The 16,397-nt window shown below is 34.5% G+C and overlaps 1 protein-coding gene across 3 annotated transcripts in view; it reads right to left on the reverse strand.

Moving 5' to 3' along the window:
- Positions 1-16,397, reverse strand: part of DCP2 (decapping protein 2) — a 111,716-nt gene that overhangs the window by 24,983 nt on the left and 70,336 nt on the right. For 2 of the 3 annotated variants that reach the window (XM_069826418.1, XM_069826419.1), the window contains exon 7: positions 11,167-11,293. The exons of the other annotated variant lie outside the window; for it this stretch is intronic. In XM_069826418.1, the coding sequence (XP_069682519.1) occupies positions 11,167-11,293 (127 nt within the window). The remainder of the gene's footprint in view (positions 1-11,166; positions 11,294-16,397) is intronic. 3 annotated transcript variants of the gene reach the window in all.

Genomic DNA, 16,397 nt, shown 5'->3' on the forward strand with positions numbered 1-16,397 from the left:
AAAAGATCACTGGGTCGTCTTGTGAAGAGATGGCACGAAAACTTTGTAGACCGGAACAATCCTTCTAGGACTATCACTTGTTAGGAAGATGATGATGATTAACAAACTTCTGTATTATAATGATACTTCACTCCCAATAATTGCACAGATAAATTGCTCTGTATAAATACTACTTGTAAACTATAAAATACAGACACATCTCGTTAAAAATAAGGCACTGAGCTTCAATAAAATGATACATTTTCACCTGCGAGAAAGCTCAACTGAGAGATAATTTGTTAGGAAGCACTTTTCATCATTGTCACTATATTTTATTTTGAAGCTTCAGCTAATATGATACAGACTCAATAACAAATAGCCTACACACATTTCCTGAAAATGTTACCTGAAGATAACAGTCAGTTGCTGTCATAACTAAGCAGGGTCTCTACTGATTTCCAATGGATCAAATTCATGACTTTTCCATTACCTCTTTAGTTAAATTCATGTGTATGGGCACAATGACAAGCGTTTTTTTTTAAATGAACTCCTATCTGAAAGCCAGTTGAGATGAAAGCTGGATGTAACTTTTATGTCACTAAAATCTTGTCAACATGAATAATGTAATTATGTATGACTTGCCGCTCATCAAATTGTGTTTAAAGAAATTAAAACATTCAACTCTTATCTAGAATGGGGGAGGTGGCTATTTTTAGATATATTTATCATTACATCTATTAAGATACAAATTCTTTTAACATAGTAATATTGTAAACACAAGTTTCATTAAGGCAATATAAAAACTATGAAAGTACAAAATTTATGAAAAATGTTAAATTTCACAGTAAAAGACTCAGTGCTTAACTATCTTAGTTAAACTTGAAATCTCAACATCTATAACTTCAGCTTCTTTTTTTGCCTCTTCTATAGGCTTTCTTTCTTATCTTTGAGTTTTTTTTTAATTAGGAACATGTATTATATATCTTTCACGTATTAAATATTACAGTACCCGGTTAACTAATTTCAGCTTGTTATGGGCCATCCTCAGAACTGGTTGATGCTGGTCTTGGCGCTTTTTGTTTGTTTTTCCTGTGGCAGTGTGTTTGTGTAGTGTAATGTGGAGTCAAAGAGTGTGTGTGTTCTGAGACTGAATTGTGTGTTGAGAATTTCATTTGGATGTATTTTTGTGTGTCTATATATTTCGTATTGTACGTATGTATTTATTCACACTGCAATGGGTATATACCCGGTGGCAGTGGTAACTAATTACACTCAATAATGACAATAATAAACTTGTTAATTAAAAATACACTTAATAATAATACCAATAATTAATACTAACAATAATTTATAATAATAATAATAATAATAATAATAATAATAATAATAATAATAATAATAATAATAATAATAATAATAGGGAATATCCTAAATTGAATGAAGCACTATCACTTAAAATAACATTTAAAATAAATCTAATTTGTATCTTAAATCTGAGTTCAAACTAAAACTCACGAGTATGATATGTTCATATCTGCACGAGTACCTTTCCACATTACACTCATTTCGCTGTCAACTCACTCACTGCACTGGAACTACGACACATTTCACTGATTCTATCCTGATTTCAGTAACACTTCAAAAACATTTCACTGTTCAAATACTTTGCGCTGCCACTATAAACTATAAAGCTTTCCTGACAGGAACACGTTTCACTGACACAACACACTTCACTGACACAACATAATTCTTCATTGATACAACACTTCAATAACAAAATATCATTTACATCCTTTACATACTGTGTATAATTATCGTCTATTAGTAAAGTCCTTAAGCCTATTTTTAAATACTTTTTGGTTGTTGGTAAAGCCTTTAGTAAGTCTGCAGGTAAAGCATTCCAGTCCCTGATAGTACGATTGAGAAAAGAAAACTTTCCAGTGTCCGTCCTCTGTCTTCTTTCCCTCAATTTATATGAGTGGTTGTTCCTTGAAGAGTAATTTGGCGGTTGCAACCTATTTTTTATTTCTCTCCAGGCAGGCTCACCTCTGTATGTTTTGAACAGTGCGCATAATCGAATTCGCGTTCTCCTGTCCGTGAGTGTGTCCCATTTTAATGGTGAATTTTTCCGACAACACTTGAGAGCCCGTTTTTGAATCTTTTCCAGTGTCTTAATATGTTCTAATCTGTAAGGATCCCAACATGCAGCACCATATTCCATTACTGGATGTACTAGTGATTTATATGCAATCTCTTTGGATTTATCAGACCCTTTTCTTAGCACCCTCATCACAAAGTGTAACGCTCTCCATGCTTTTCCCGTTGTGTCTGTAACGTGTTCACCCCAGCCGAGATCGCTGCTAAATGTTATTCCGAGGTATTTACATTTGTTAACTTCCGGAATGGTTTCACCCCCTAACGTATACGATGCGACTATTTTATTTCTTTTCCTTGTAAAGCTGATGGCTTTGCTCTTTAGAGAATTTATTTTCATTTTGTTGGCTATTGCCCAATCGTTTATTCTATTTAGGTCAGTCTGAAGAAGAGTAGTATCTTCATAACTTTTTATTTCCCTGTATACCATACAATCATCCGCGAATAAGCGAACCCTAGACAAGATATTAACTGGCAGATCATTTATTGTTCTAGTGTGTTTAGTTTCTGGGTTTTTGGTTGAATATGTAGAATTTCCATGTTTGTGTTTATGTCTCTATAGGTGTGGTCAGCATTTGTGATGTGTTCTGCATATGTGGAAGTGTTTTGTAGGTTTGTTATGGCTGTGATGTGTTCTTTGTAATGTGTTTGAAATGATCTATCTGTCTGTCCTATGTAGAAGTTGTTGCAGGTGTTGCATATGAGTTTGTATACACCTGTGTGGCAGGACTTCAGAAGTTTCTTCACATGCTTACCTCACAATAAGATTGAGTGACCTCACGATAACACAAAGAAAATAAATCACATAGATCTTTCAATTCCTGTTCGCTATAGATCACAGACTCCACAGCAATAACATCTGGGCAACATTCAGGAAAAACTACTTTCACTACGTTATTTCTAAGTACTTTGTGTTATCTGTCATGCACTGACCTGTCAAGTTTGTGATTATACTCACATAAAACTGTCTTTTATTTATTTCTATTGTGTTTTTCCTAATCCCAAATATGGTACTTTCAAGGGGACTCCTATGAATTGATACATCACAAAATGATTTGTTGTTGCAACATTTTTCATTGCATTGAATAGTGCACAGAAAGTTCTAAGTGATGATTTATATAGTGTCGCGTCATTGTTGTCAAACCTGCTCTTTTTCACAGCATAACTCAAGCTCCATGCATACATAATCTAATTAGAATTTTCTGCAGGACTTTTTAAAATTTAGACAGTGCTTTTCCAGACACTTCAGAAATGAGGTCCCTATGTGGCTGAATCGATACATGATGACACGATGTTTGCAATTTTAGTTGAACATCATCCAAATCTGTACTCTGCACACTTATGAAAGCACAAAAGGAACAAGGTGATTCTGAAAATACACTTGTAGAGTTCACCTTGGGGAATGCAGTGAGGGTGAAGCCCTTAAAGAAAGTATGAAGACTCACCTAGTTAATACTGCTTCATCCATGATTTTAAACATGTGAGTACATTCATATGCTCCGAATTAATTGCCACTCTACGTTTAATAACAATGTTTCCTGTATCACTAAACATGCAAAAACTTTTTCTGTCATTCACTTCTTCACGATCGATCAATTTAAATACAAATGTTTCACCGAGTTTATCTCTCAAATTCTCATATGACATAGTGGAGTTTACACTTTTCACAAACCACAGGAAACTGATTTTTTTCCTTATCAAACTAAACACACAACCTTCATATACAAACTCAGTACAGAAACTGCAACTGCGGTACAGCGGTCGAAACAGAAGACTGGCCCCTATTGTAATCGAATTACCAGATTTTACAAAGAGAAGAAGATAATTACGCTCTCACTTGCACACAGTGTAGACATGGCTATTTTATAAGGGATGAGGGGACGAATCCCAGCAAAGTAGGTATTTCATATGCTAGGAAGATGAGCTGACAACAAGGTGGAAGTTTTCTTGGAAAATCATAAAACTTAATAAGGGTTTTGCATTGTGTTTCAACTTTCAATAAAGGTAGACTAGGTCACTGTCCTCATATCTCCATCTCTTTCTGAAGTGTTTGTGCAAAGATTTTCCCTACACTGCCTGGGTTACAGTTAGAAAATAACAGTACTATTGTGCTTTTAAGTAAGCAATTTCCGAGAGAGAAATATTGTCGGAATTTTTAGTATGAGTTGGTATTAACAAAATAATAATTAATATCAACTACAACCGATCAATTTTAATCGATTCGATTATTCAATTAAATATTTTTCATTGACTAATCTTACAACAGAAACTGATCGATTAATTGATTAAATCCCACAACACTAGTTATTAGTTAAAATGTCATTATAACTTTGCCATTTTTATCATGTGTTGTACAAACTACTTATAATAGGAAAATTTCATAAAGATACTTGAGTAATAGTCAAAATGACATTGTAATGTCTTTCATAAGTGTGCATAATTATTTAACATCGTGTATAGACCTAGAAACAAAATTTGGGCCACCTGAATTTTCCAAGTTTCTGTTATAACCAGACATCGGATTTTTAGGCACTAAAATTGCAGTTTTAGGTGCCAAAAAAAAAAAAAGCTCAAAATTGAATAAATTGGGTTATATTTTAGTAAAACTAAGAATTTTAGGCACGTATGATCAAGGCTCCAAACCTATTTATTTCACTGAAATTATACACTAAAATACACAAAACATGGCACAAAAAATATTTAAGAAATGGAGGCAAACAACTGCTGTACATTAAATAAACACAGCAGCACAAATTTAATATACTGAAAAAAATTAAATAATTATTACATTTTTTAAGTTATTGAAATTCAGTTCCATGCTCATTCTTTTTCATAATTATCTGCATAGTACATCACTAGAATTTTTTCTAAATTCTCCACAGTTAATCTTTGCCTTTTGTCAGTGACAATCATTTTGAAAGCAGAAAAAGATGTGAAACGAGCAAATTTTAAATTAGCTACTGTAGAAACATAAATACCTACTGGAACAATTACATTTTCTCCCAATATTACTCTTGACACTTTTTCCAACAACGAAAATCCTACATTCTTATTTAGTACACTGTTCCACTTACTTTTAACTTTTTTCCCATTTTCACCCAAATCACAATATATGTTCACCTGGGCATTCTTTACTATTGCTATTTGGCTACAAAGAGATTGTTTTTTACGTTCTAATTGTTGTATGAATGAAAAGTTTGATATTATGTAGGCAATATCTTTTATCACTGATGGGTCATACAAACACGCTTTCACTGCTTTCACACACACTGCAGTATCGGATTCAGGTAATTCTTCAATAATTGTGACCACTTCTTTAAAATATTTAGAATAATACACCACTGACTGAATCCATGTTCCCCATTGTGTTGTACAGGCTGAGGTGGGAGTGAACTATCTGGCATTTCTCTCTGAATATTGAAATCCTGGATGGGGGCTTTACAAAAACATTTCTTCATATTGGAAATGAACGAATTGACAAGAGGGAGTTTGTTCCTGATTGTTTTAGAAACTCTGTGAAGAATATGAGCTAAACAGGTTACATGAATGATGTTAGGACAAAAAGATTTAAGAAGTGAAGCTGCAGCAACCATGTATGAGGCAGCATCAATACAAAACAACAGAACTTTAGACTCATCTATACTGCCACAGTATAACGACTGTAGGTCTTTGTTTACAAAATAAGCAATGGTTTGGCTATTCAATTTCGAAAGTTCCTTAACACATACTGTACAAGGTGCGGAATGGAAGGTTCATCAGAGTTAAGTTTCCCTACTACCATACTTGCTACATGTATACTATTCATAGAGTCTGAGGTTTCATCTATAGAGATCTATATGTAAGAATCACCTATATCCTCCCAAATGGATGCTAACGTTTCATTGTACATTCTGTCTAAATAATTCTTTCTTAGAGGAATTTCAGAGGGGATATTTTGTTTGCAGTACCGGTAATTTTGTAAAAACTCTCTTAAAACTGATTTTCAGTTGCATTCCATGGAATACTGGCAGCAACAAACGCTCTGGTTAAGTCTGCATAGAAATTGCTCCTGAAGTTGGATGAAGTAGGCTGTGTCAGTAGAGTTTGTTTCATTTGATTTTTCTGCTGAGCTTTTGCCTTATGTCCCTCTCCTTGCACATGCTGCCTCAGGTGACACTTCTTTTCATGCAAAATCTAAAAAAGTGTTGAAGTTAACTGAATTAAAATCCTAAATGTTGTATTGCCGTATTTCTATCACAAACTGCGATTACTTGATTCGAACAACCCATAAATACTTCAACTATAGAAATTTAAAAGTTTAAAATATAGTTGTCTTTAAAAAAATTTCACCTCAGCATCCCACTCAATGTATAAATATTATAATAGGTCTCAGGCGCGGCTCCTTAAGGTTGTAGCAAGTTTGCGCTACACCTAAAAAAATTTACGGATATTTTGATTTAAAATACAAGTTAAATTATTGTGGTCTAAGTACACGATTGGTATGATCAACTGTAGTACGTTTCTCATCCGACTATAATCGTTTGTAGGAGCCTCATCGTTGACTTGCCAAAGTAAACGACCGTACTTCTTATGGAGACTGGCTTGATCTTGGGTATCTCTTCAGGGCGAGGGGATGAGAGGGGTGTTGTTCAGTGTGGATTTTAAGTGGTTGATAAACGAACAGGAAGGTAAAGGAGCTTTGAAAATGGAAACAGATGGTAGTAGCTGATGAGTGACAATGAATGAGTCAGAGACAGAACATGCCCACCCTGCGACTGCAGTTAGGCGCGAAAACAAGTTTTTCTTTAGGGTAGAAGGTGAGCTTATATTTTATTGATGTTTTTGCTTTCTGTTTCACTTCAGTTACTTAAGTCGAGTTGAGTGAGAGCACATGGTGGCACGTAAGAAGTTATTTTAATAAATTGTGTTGTTTGTGTTATTCTACTATATTAACCAGACTCTAGTTAAGATGAATACAATTAAATTTTTAATAGAACATTCATTTTCATCACGCAGCTTAGATGAGAAGTGTGAGACTAAGCGTCTTGTTAGATCGACTCCGAACATTGAAATTTCGCAGTGCGTGAAAACCAAAACCAGGTCGTTTAACAGAAAATTCCATTCTGACGCATACGAGAAGTTTCAGTTGGTTATGTGGCTGTGAAATAAGAAAATCTTTGTCCTGTTTTCCTTGTGTTTTGTTCGGAGGAGGGTAGGAAAACACCTTTCAGCCTCTGAAGTCGTCATAGGGATTGTTAGTAAAATTTCTAGTAATTCTGTACACTCGCCGAAAGTTGAACATGAATTGTTGTCTATGAAAAATTCCATTAGAGACACACAGCCTGAAATGTTTCTGAACTCGACAGTGTCATAAATAACTGAAAGTTCAGTGCGAATATTCCTTTCATTTATCAACGGATACGCTCTAATGACACTACGAAGAGACTCTTCTGGGAAAACATTATGGAAATAAATAGGTGAGTTTTTGCAAATTTTTACGACTGTAGCATTATAAGCCTAATATTTTGTAGTAAGAAAGTAAATGAACAAAATTTTGAAGCACCAGCCGCCACTGGGTCTACTCATTAAAATATATTTCAACTATATTATTCATAATAACAAAACACTAACAGATAGTAGAGATATAGCAAACGCATTTAATAAACACTACTCAAACTCTCACAGATTACATCCCAATATCAAAAAAACTGACAAATTTATCAAAAGAGAATTACATAAAAATAATAAAAACAATATTACTAGTACAAAACCTGAAATATTTAATCAAAATTTTACTTCCAAAGAATTAACTCTAGCTATACAAAATTTAAAAACCAAGAAATCTCCTGGCCCCGACAACATTCATTCCGAATTTTTTAAACATCTGGGGGAAAAAGCCAAGTCTGTACTTTTATCCATTTTCAATTTATCATGGAACACCTCAATTCCTGCAGCTTGGAAAAAAGCAATCATTGTACCAATTAAAAAAAAAAAGGGAAACCTGCTCATGATGTTAATAGTTATCGACCAATAGCACTATTAAGCATGATAACAAAAACCATGGAGTCCATGATCTCCAACAGGTTAACTTGGTATTTAGAATCCCAAAATCTTTTATCACCAAGACAAGCCGGTTTTCGACAACTACACTCTACCAATGAACAAGTCATACGCCTCGGCCAAGAAATAAAAGACAGTTTTAACAAGAAAGAAGATACCTTGGCAATATTTATTGACTTTCAGTTAGCATATGACTCTGTTTGGAGAAATAAATTATTACTAAAACTCCAGAAATTAGGTATCTCCAGCAATATGTTCAGATGGATATCAGAATTCCTTAGTCAGAGATTCATTGCCACTAAATTCAATAACTCACTTTCTAGTTACAGACAAACATATCAAGGTCTACCTCAGGGCACTGTCCTCAGCACAACTTTATTCATTATTTATATAAATGACTTACCCTCCCTATTAGAGGAATCAAACATGAAAACAGCACTATTTGCAGATGATATAGTTTTGTGGACTTCCGGATCTTACAGACATAGAGACAAAATTCAAAATTCTGCTCTTAAAGCTCTAAATCAACTACATGACACTCAATTTAAGCAAAAGTAACTACCAAATATTTTCACTCTGTAAAAAAGAAAGAGAATTCAATATCCAATACAATGGCCAACACCTTCCTAGGACTTATGAATCCAAATATCTTGGAGTTATTTTCGATAGTAAGTTAACATGGAGCAACCATTTGAAATACATTTCTGAAAAAGCTCGTAAAAGATTCTCCCTTCTAAAAAGACTAGCAGGAAAGAAATGGGGATGCTCTAGGAATACTTTGAACACTACATACAAAATGTTTATATAGCCAGTGCTGACATACTTCGGAGAAATTTTAATTACTTCACCTTTCATAAACGACATAGAATATGTTCAAAACCAAGCTCTCAGACTCATTACTGGTGGAATCAAAACAACGCCAATAGATTCTATGAGATTCCTCACTAATATTAACAGCATCAAAATGACAATAGAAGAAAAAGCACTGATTCATTATGAAAAACTTATCAGATTACCAGGAAACAACTGGCATTCATACAGTCCTCTCTGTAGATTGAAAACTCAAAAAAGTTTCATATCCATTGTTCAAGAATTGAAACAGAAAATCAATATCCCGAATTTAAAAGAAAACTTACAAATTAAACCAAACCCTTTAACTCTTTTGAATATAGAATATAATCTAAATTTAACAGAAGAAATAGTGAAATCAGAAGTAAACATTGAAATACTAAAACAACTGTCTTTAGAGACAATTAATATTAGGTACCCTCCACAAAACTGGCTTCATTTATACACTGACGGATCCTTGATCTCCAGAGAACAAGGTGCCGGTGCAGGTGTTACGTGCTGTCTCTTCTCACTTTATAGATCTCTTGGATATGGAACAACAAGTTTTGATGGTGAAATCATTGCAATAAGTGAATGTCTCAGGAATCTTCTATGCCACATCAATAAATTTAGGAATGCAGTTATATTGTCAGACTCAAAAGCAGCTATTCTATCAATCGTCTCTAAGCACACACCTTCATCTCAAACAGCAGAAATAACTAAAATGCTCTCTCAATTAATATCACTCAATAAAAGAATTGTATTCCAATGGATACCATCCCATTGTGGAATCCTGGGAAACGAGAATGTGGATACTTTAGCAAAGAAGGGCAGCACTGCTACTTACAGACCTGTTACTAAATCTACGTATTACTCTGTGAAGAGATTTATTAAATCTACATACTTAGACTTCAACAAACAAGATTTGATAACTCAATCCCAAGGGAAAAAATGGAACTCTCTGCATCAAAATCCACAGTTAATTCCCGATTTACCACGAAAATCGTCTGTAGCTGCATTTAGATTGGCAACGGGCCATGATTGTTTGGCCAAACACCTGCATAGAATTGGAATATATCAGTCCCCTAACTGTCCATTGTGCAACTCAAACCAAGAAATGGATTCGGAACACCTCAAAATCCGTGCTTCAGTGGCTGGTCATGATAATATCTTTGAAAAATATTGGAGTGCAAGAGGTCAAATGACTTTATTGTCAAACGCCTGGCATTAGAAAACAACAACAACATATTTCAACTATTGTTACATATCAGCTGTTTGCTACAAATCTCGCAGAATATTATTTTTCCATCGAAAGTGAATTGTGAAAATTCTGTTAGCCATTGGCGGATCAGGATAGTTTGCACTTTTATCTTTCGACATTAAGCTGCACAGGATAACGTCCTACCGCTTAAAACTTCTCAACACAAATAAGGAGAGGTGAAATAATGAAACTCTACATTGAGTTAGACATTTTAAGCCGAATAGTAACAAATTAGACTCTAACAATCATTTAAGGGCACTATCAAACTCTATGAATAGCTTTCAATTTTCATGAAACGAAGTAATCATTATTTTTCCATTTCTTCTAAAGGAACAAAATAGGCATTTGCCTTAAAATCCGATGTCTGGTTATAACATTTATGTGCAGTATGTTATAAATGGAACTTGGAAAATTCAGATGGCCCAAATTTTGTTTCTGGGTCTGCACATAAGTAATTTGTTATAAGAGAAATTCTTGTTTTGCTTTCTAAGAAATTGTTTTTCAAGTACCAGCATTTCAATTACCAAATTTTCATATTTTTGTACGAATCTAAAAATTAAAATCGTATTAAATTTAATAAAAAGGGAAATTTATCAGGGTGGTACATTTAATATTAAATCAACAAGTTGGAACGTATGTTATGCATGATATGAAAATGTTATTAATATACAGTCTAAATTGTAAGGCTGCAACACTCAATGTAATTTGAGATTCAATCAGAAGCTACAATCGAAAGTGTGCCAGAAAACTGTTTCATCATCAGCACAATAAGGTGGTGCAATTTATGTGGCCACTACTGTGTGTGTGTGTGTGTGTGTGTGTGTGTGTGTGTGTGTGTGTGTGTGTGTGTGTGTGTGTGCGCGCGCGCGCGCACGCGTGCGTGCATACGCAATTAAGTTACTTACCAACAAACAATTGCCTCTTGAAACTTGGCTTGTAAGTACGGCCATTCTCCTGGCGACGTATGTTTCTTGGAGGAGATGAATTGGACAATTTCTGTTGGCGCATTGACTGAAAATCTTGTACTTCTGCCTGCATGTCAAAGTAATTATTACTCTCAAGCAATGTCTCTCTTGATTGTATTTAAAACTACAAGTCTCTCGTAAAAAGTTTGTTTATATGAACTCTGTCAGTTGAGAGTAACACTCGTAAGTCATTAATGTGGCCTTTAAAAAATAATCATCAATATAGCAACAAAATCTATACAATATTTATAGTTTGTTTTATTTTCCAATGCCTTCAGTTATGGTCAATAAAGGCTCTTCTACGATTCTAGTAGTTTTAACAGAATACAATACAACTTTTGAAGTGGCAGCGTATTATGTAAGGTAGAATTAATTACTCTTAGTGACTGAATGATAGGGAGAAAGACCAGCAGAGGAATTCATGTTTAAATAGCTTCCACTTTTAGATACTAAAGAGCACCATTCCGCATTAACCAGAGTTAAGTAGTTTAATGTTATAAGGTTCTTTCATGTCATAAACTTACAAGGGAATCCACAGTGTTCCTGACATCAATTTTGCTGAACATTCATGAGGTCAATCTACATAGATAAAAAAACAATATCTATCCGAAAATCCTGTTTAATAAGCCCTAGTTTTCGAGATTTTAGCTTTTGAATTCCTTTATAGGACTTATAAGCTACAAAATAGGGAGATTAAAGGAGCAGTCCACGATAAAATTAAGTTGGCTTTAATCAAACACGTTTTTCAATCTAAATAGAATGTAATTTTCCGCATGTCAATGCGTGGCATGGTTCTTGAGTTACTGACTCCGCACAAATACTTATGACGTCACAGCCACTGAACTGGTGTGATTGCGTAGTAGACCGAGAACATCGGCAAGTGCAGTGCAGCGCTTTGTATTAAAATAAATAATTTTCTCTCGCTGTAGTAAACGTGAATAGAATTTCGGACTTAGTTATGATTGTGTGAAGTCATGTTTTGCTTTTCATTTAATCATAAAACCAGCACATACCAATGTTGTGGTTTTATGTAGATGTATTTTCTTTTATATGAACGATTTTGAACTACAGTAGACTAAACAGAATAAATTGTATCGTAAAACAGTTTAAAATGCCGTGGTGTTGTGATTTTTCGTGTTCAGAGGGAACAACAAAAACAGAACATGAAGAAGGGGTATCATTTCATGTATTTCCGAACAGAGAAAAGTTACTGCAAAGATTTAAAACATGGGTGAAGAAAATCAACAGAAAAGGTTTTACACTATCGAAAACTACTGTTGTGTTCCAGTCATTTCCGTGAAACTGATTTTGAAGAATCATCTTTACTAAAAAGACGTTTAATGAAAGACAACAGAACTCCTATGAAAATTAAGAAAACTTCTGTCCCTTTCCTATTTTTGAAAGGAGAATCTCCCCAAGACAGTTCTGATCTATGCGCTCCTCTGCTTATAAATGAAAGAAGGTTGTCGAAGAAGTAACAGCAAGTTGCAGTGATGCACCTATAGCTGAAAATATTGACGTGTGTGTAGTTCTCGATGAGGCTGAAAATTCACAGGAATCTAATATAAACAAAGCTGTGCAGTGTGAGATAGGGTGCGAGACGCTAAGAAATGTGTGTGGTGAATCAGATGTGGGGGAGCAGAAACTGACTTAGAGACATATTTTCAAATAGAAGAAGAAACTTCAAATTCTAATTCATCAGGTTCCGAGGATGCTACACATGAAACAGAAAGTAAATAGGGAGTCAAAATGTGTTTTTTTTTATTCTGGTCAGCGTTACAAATTTTGTTTTTCTTCTGTAATATTTGTCATTCCTCTTTTACAAATATTTGGTAGAAACAATAGGACCATTGCTGAAAGTTAATGCAGTGTGCCAGAATGCCCGTAATTGGGAGTGGAAGTCCTAACAGAGGTGAAGCATAGCAGTGAGTTCTGCGTTATACTTGTGCGATATAAGATACAAATTGTTTGAAAAATTTTCAAAAACTTTACAACTATGTTTCATCGGCAAGACAACATTTTATAAAATAATTTCAAAATTCGTAGAACCAACAGTCAGATGTACTTATTTTCAGATTCATGAACAACTTATCAATTTCCTAAAAGATAAAAATGTGCGAATTGCGGTTATGGCCAATTTGACTCACCTAGTTACAGTGCAAAATATATGACTTACAGTGTAATAGACCTCGATTCAGATAAGATTATAGACTTCGTAGTTCTGCAAAAAGGTCTAATTGTAGGCGAAGCAGCATGCGAAAAAATTCTAGATCGCCTAAAAGAAAAAATGAACATTACATTCCTTCAATCGGGCCGCCATAGAGGAATTAGGAAATTGATAAGGACCAAATATGAATGGATGGGCTACCAATTTGACATTTGGCACATGGCAAAAAGCTTAAAGCCGCCGCACAAATGTGGAAAGAGAGCATCATAAATCACCATGTGGTCTTGTGCTACATGTGAAGGTGATTCTGACGACTTAGAAGACAGATTCATTTCTGTATTAAATCATGTTTGTAATATACACGATTGGGGAGAAACAGAGATATAATAAAAAATGTGCACACATTCACCCATACAATAGTGAGAGGGAATGGATCGAACCTGGATCCAGCGATTACAATGCTATGAAAAAAGTTGTATGTAACCCTGCCCTTTTAAAAGACCTAAATCAGACTAATCAATTTTGTCACACCAGCAAATTTGAATCATACCATAACGAGAGATTGCTTTACACTCCTAAGAGAAAACACTTTCCATATGGTGGAATGGTAACAAGAACTATGATTGCAATAATGGACCATAGTTACAACGTGAAAAGAGATGTAACTGGCTCCAGACTCCAGTACTCTAAAGCCATTAAACGATGGGTGGAAGACAAAACATACAGCTGGAAGAAAAATGCGTGGAGAGAAGATACTAAACAGAAAAATGTCTTGGAAGTAGTTCTGGTTAAAAAACTGCCGCAATTCGATGATCCACATGTTTTAGAGGTTCCCCAAACATAGCTTCGTGCCTAAACTGTGTGACTCAACAACTATGACGCAATAGAATAATATAAACTATGTACTAATTTATTGTTGACGTGAGATAAACACGTATTTGCAGTCCATTCATAACGAATATTTCATGTTTCACATACATTCACTCACTCAGTGAAGGCGTTGACTTAGGTTATAATGGATCGACATATTAAACCTTTTCAGTTTGAACCCTTACCAGACCCAAGTTGTTCTAATCACTATGAGTACGAAATTCAAAATGGGTAAGTTATTATTATTATTATTATTATTATTATTATTACAGTATATGCATGTGATAGGTCCTAAGTGTGTTAATAATAACTGACTGTAACATATGAATATATATTTACTCGTTCTACGCTGTATGTCAAACGGAACTACAATGCAGTCTTATGAAGCGATCAGTGGTTATGACGTCAGAGCTTGCAGTAAGACCTTTAATATTTCGCAAACTAAAAGGCGTAGAGCGATGCGACAAACACCGTTAATCCAAGGATTACTTTGCTAAACATCCTATAATATAATCGAAATATGGAATTTTATCGCGGACTGCTCCTTTAAGCTTGAAGTGGTCCTGTAGTATAGGGATAAGGTCCGGACTATACCCAGGACGTTGCAACCTTGTACTTGACAGTTGTTATTTGCATTGGGAACCCTTTCAATGAAAAAGTTGAAGAATGCTGTGTGATAGCCTTCTGAACCAATCAAAACGTAGTATTTTCTATCAGCTGCTCATGTTGCTATGCAGGGCTCAGTGTGTTGTCGCTTTGCTACATGCTGTGTTACATGGTATTAATACCACGTGCATAACTTGAGTGTTAGTGTTACAAAGTTATAAATCATTTTTAGTGCTGATGTGAAATGTCGCAAAAAAGACGCTCAGAAAATGGTAACTCACATAGTGAAAATCGTTTCTGTAAAAGGCAGGCACCAAAATTGGTTCGAATGATTCATCAAATTTTACGAGCAAGAGAAGGAATTTGTCTATATGTGTGCGCATCCCTCATTTCCTGCAGATAATGTAATGCAGCGGATATAAAAAACTTTAGTACTAAGAAAACGGTAATAAAGAGTGGAAGTACATAATAATTACAACTTGAATTAACGGAGCAGGATACCAAACTCTGTGTAAGTTTAGTCAGCTATTGTATAGTGAATGGTCATTGTGGCAACATTGCATCTTTCGCTACCAAAAATATGCAAAACTGTCAGGTGCAAGATTACAACAGCCTGGGTATAGTAATCATACGTTTATGGTTCAGTATATCTAGCACCAATATGTTCTTACTTTAGTCTTCAATTACATCTCATTCTTTTCTTTCAGTTACAAGATTACTCTAGAAGAATGAATTTCAAAACCATTCAGAACAATCTATTCTAGCAGTTCTGTATAAATAAGAGACAGATGCTAAGGACTACTAGTTCTAGTTTATTTGATTTTTTAAATTTCTCTTTAGCATTCACTTTTAAGTAAAATCACGAAGCTTTGTACATTTGAGCTTCAGTAGAGGAGTGAGGGAATAATGCACCACATAACCATGAGTGATTTTACTGAAATCACCAAGAAAATTTTATATAGTTTTTCTTTCAAGTGGAAAGAGAATGCTGAACATCAATGCGAATATTCACAGCTAATTTGGCCAGTGTTTATTGCAAAATCTCACTCAAAACTTTTCTACAAAATAAGACGCAATAAAAATCCATTCCTTCATTCATGATTAGGTTTCTGTTTCGCATTTCAATGATATGGTCAAATATGCATTGGCCTACACCAAACCTTATTCAAGAAAGAACTATTTTTCAAAATGTACATGAATTTTATTTCTCTGACAGGCATTTGGTGAGTGGAATCTGTCCTTGAAGGATGCAGGAGTACATGCCCTCCCTAACATTTCTTTTTGTTCATGGTGCTTTTATATTACTATTATTATCATTTTATAGGACAGTTATTTCTTAGCAAAAAAAAATTCCATAGAATCGTCCCATTTATGTAAAGTGCAAGGAACAGTTTAGTGGCGGAAGCATAAGTGTTAATTCTTTTGTGAACAAGCATTGTCTTTTAAAATATCTTATTCAGGGTGATTCACGAAGATTTTGCAGTACTCTAGAATTTCATTTCTGATATCACTGCGATGAAATAAGTTC

Source organism: Periplaneta americana, chromosome 5, assembly GCF_040183065.1.
Source record: "Periplaneta americana isolate PAMFEO1 chromosome 5, P.americana_PAMFEO1_priV1, whole genome shotgun sequence".
In the NCBI taxonomy this organism is placed as follows: Eukaryota; Metazoa; Arthropoda; class Insecta; order Blattodea; family Blattidae; genus Periplaneta; species Periplaneta americana.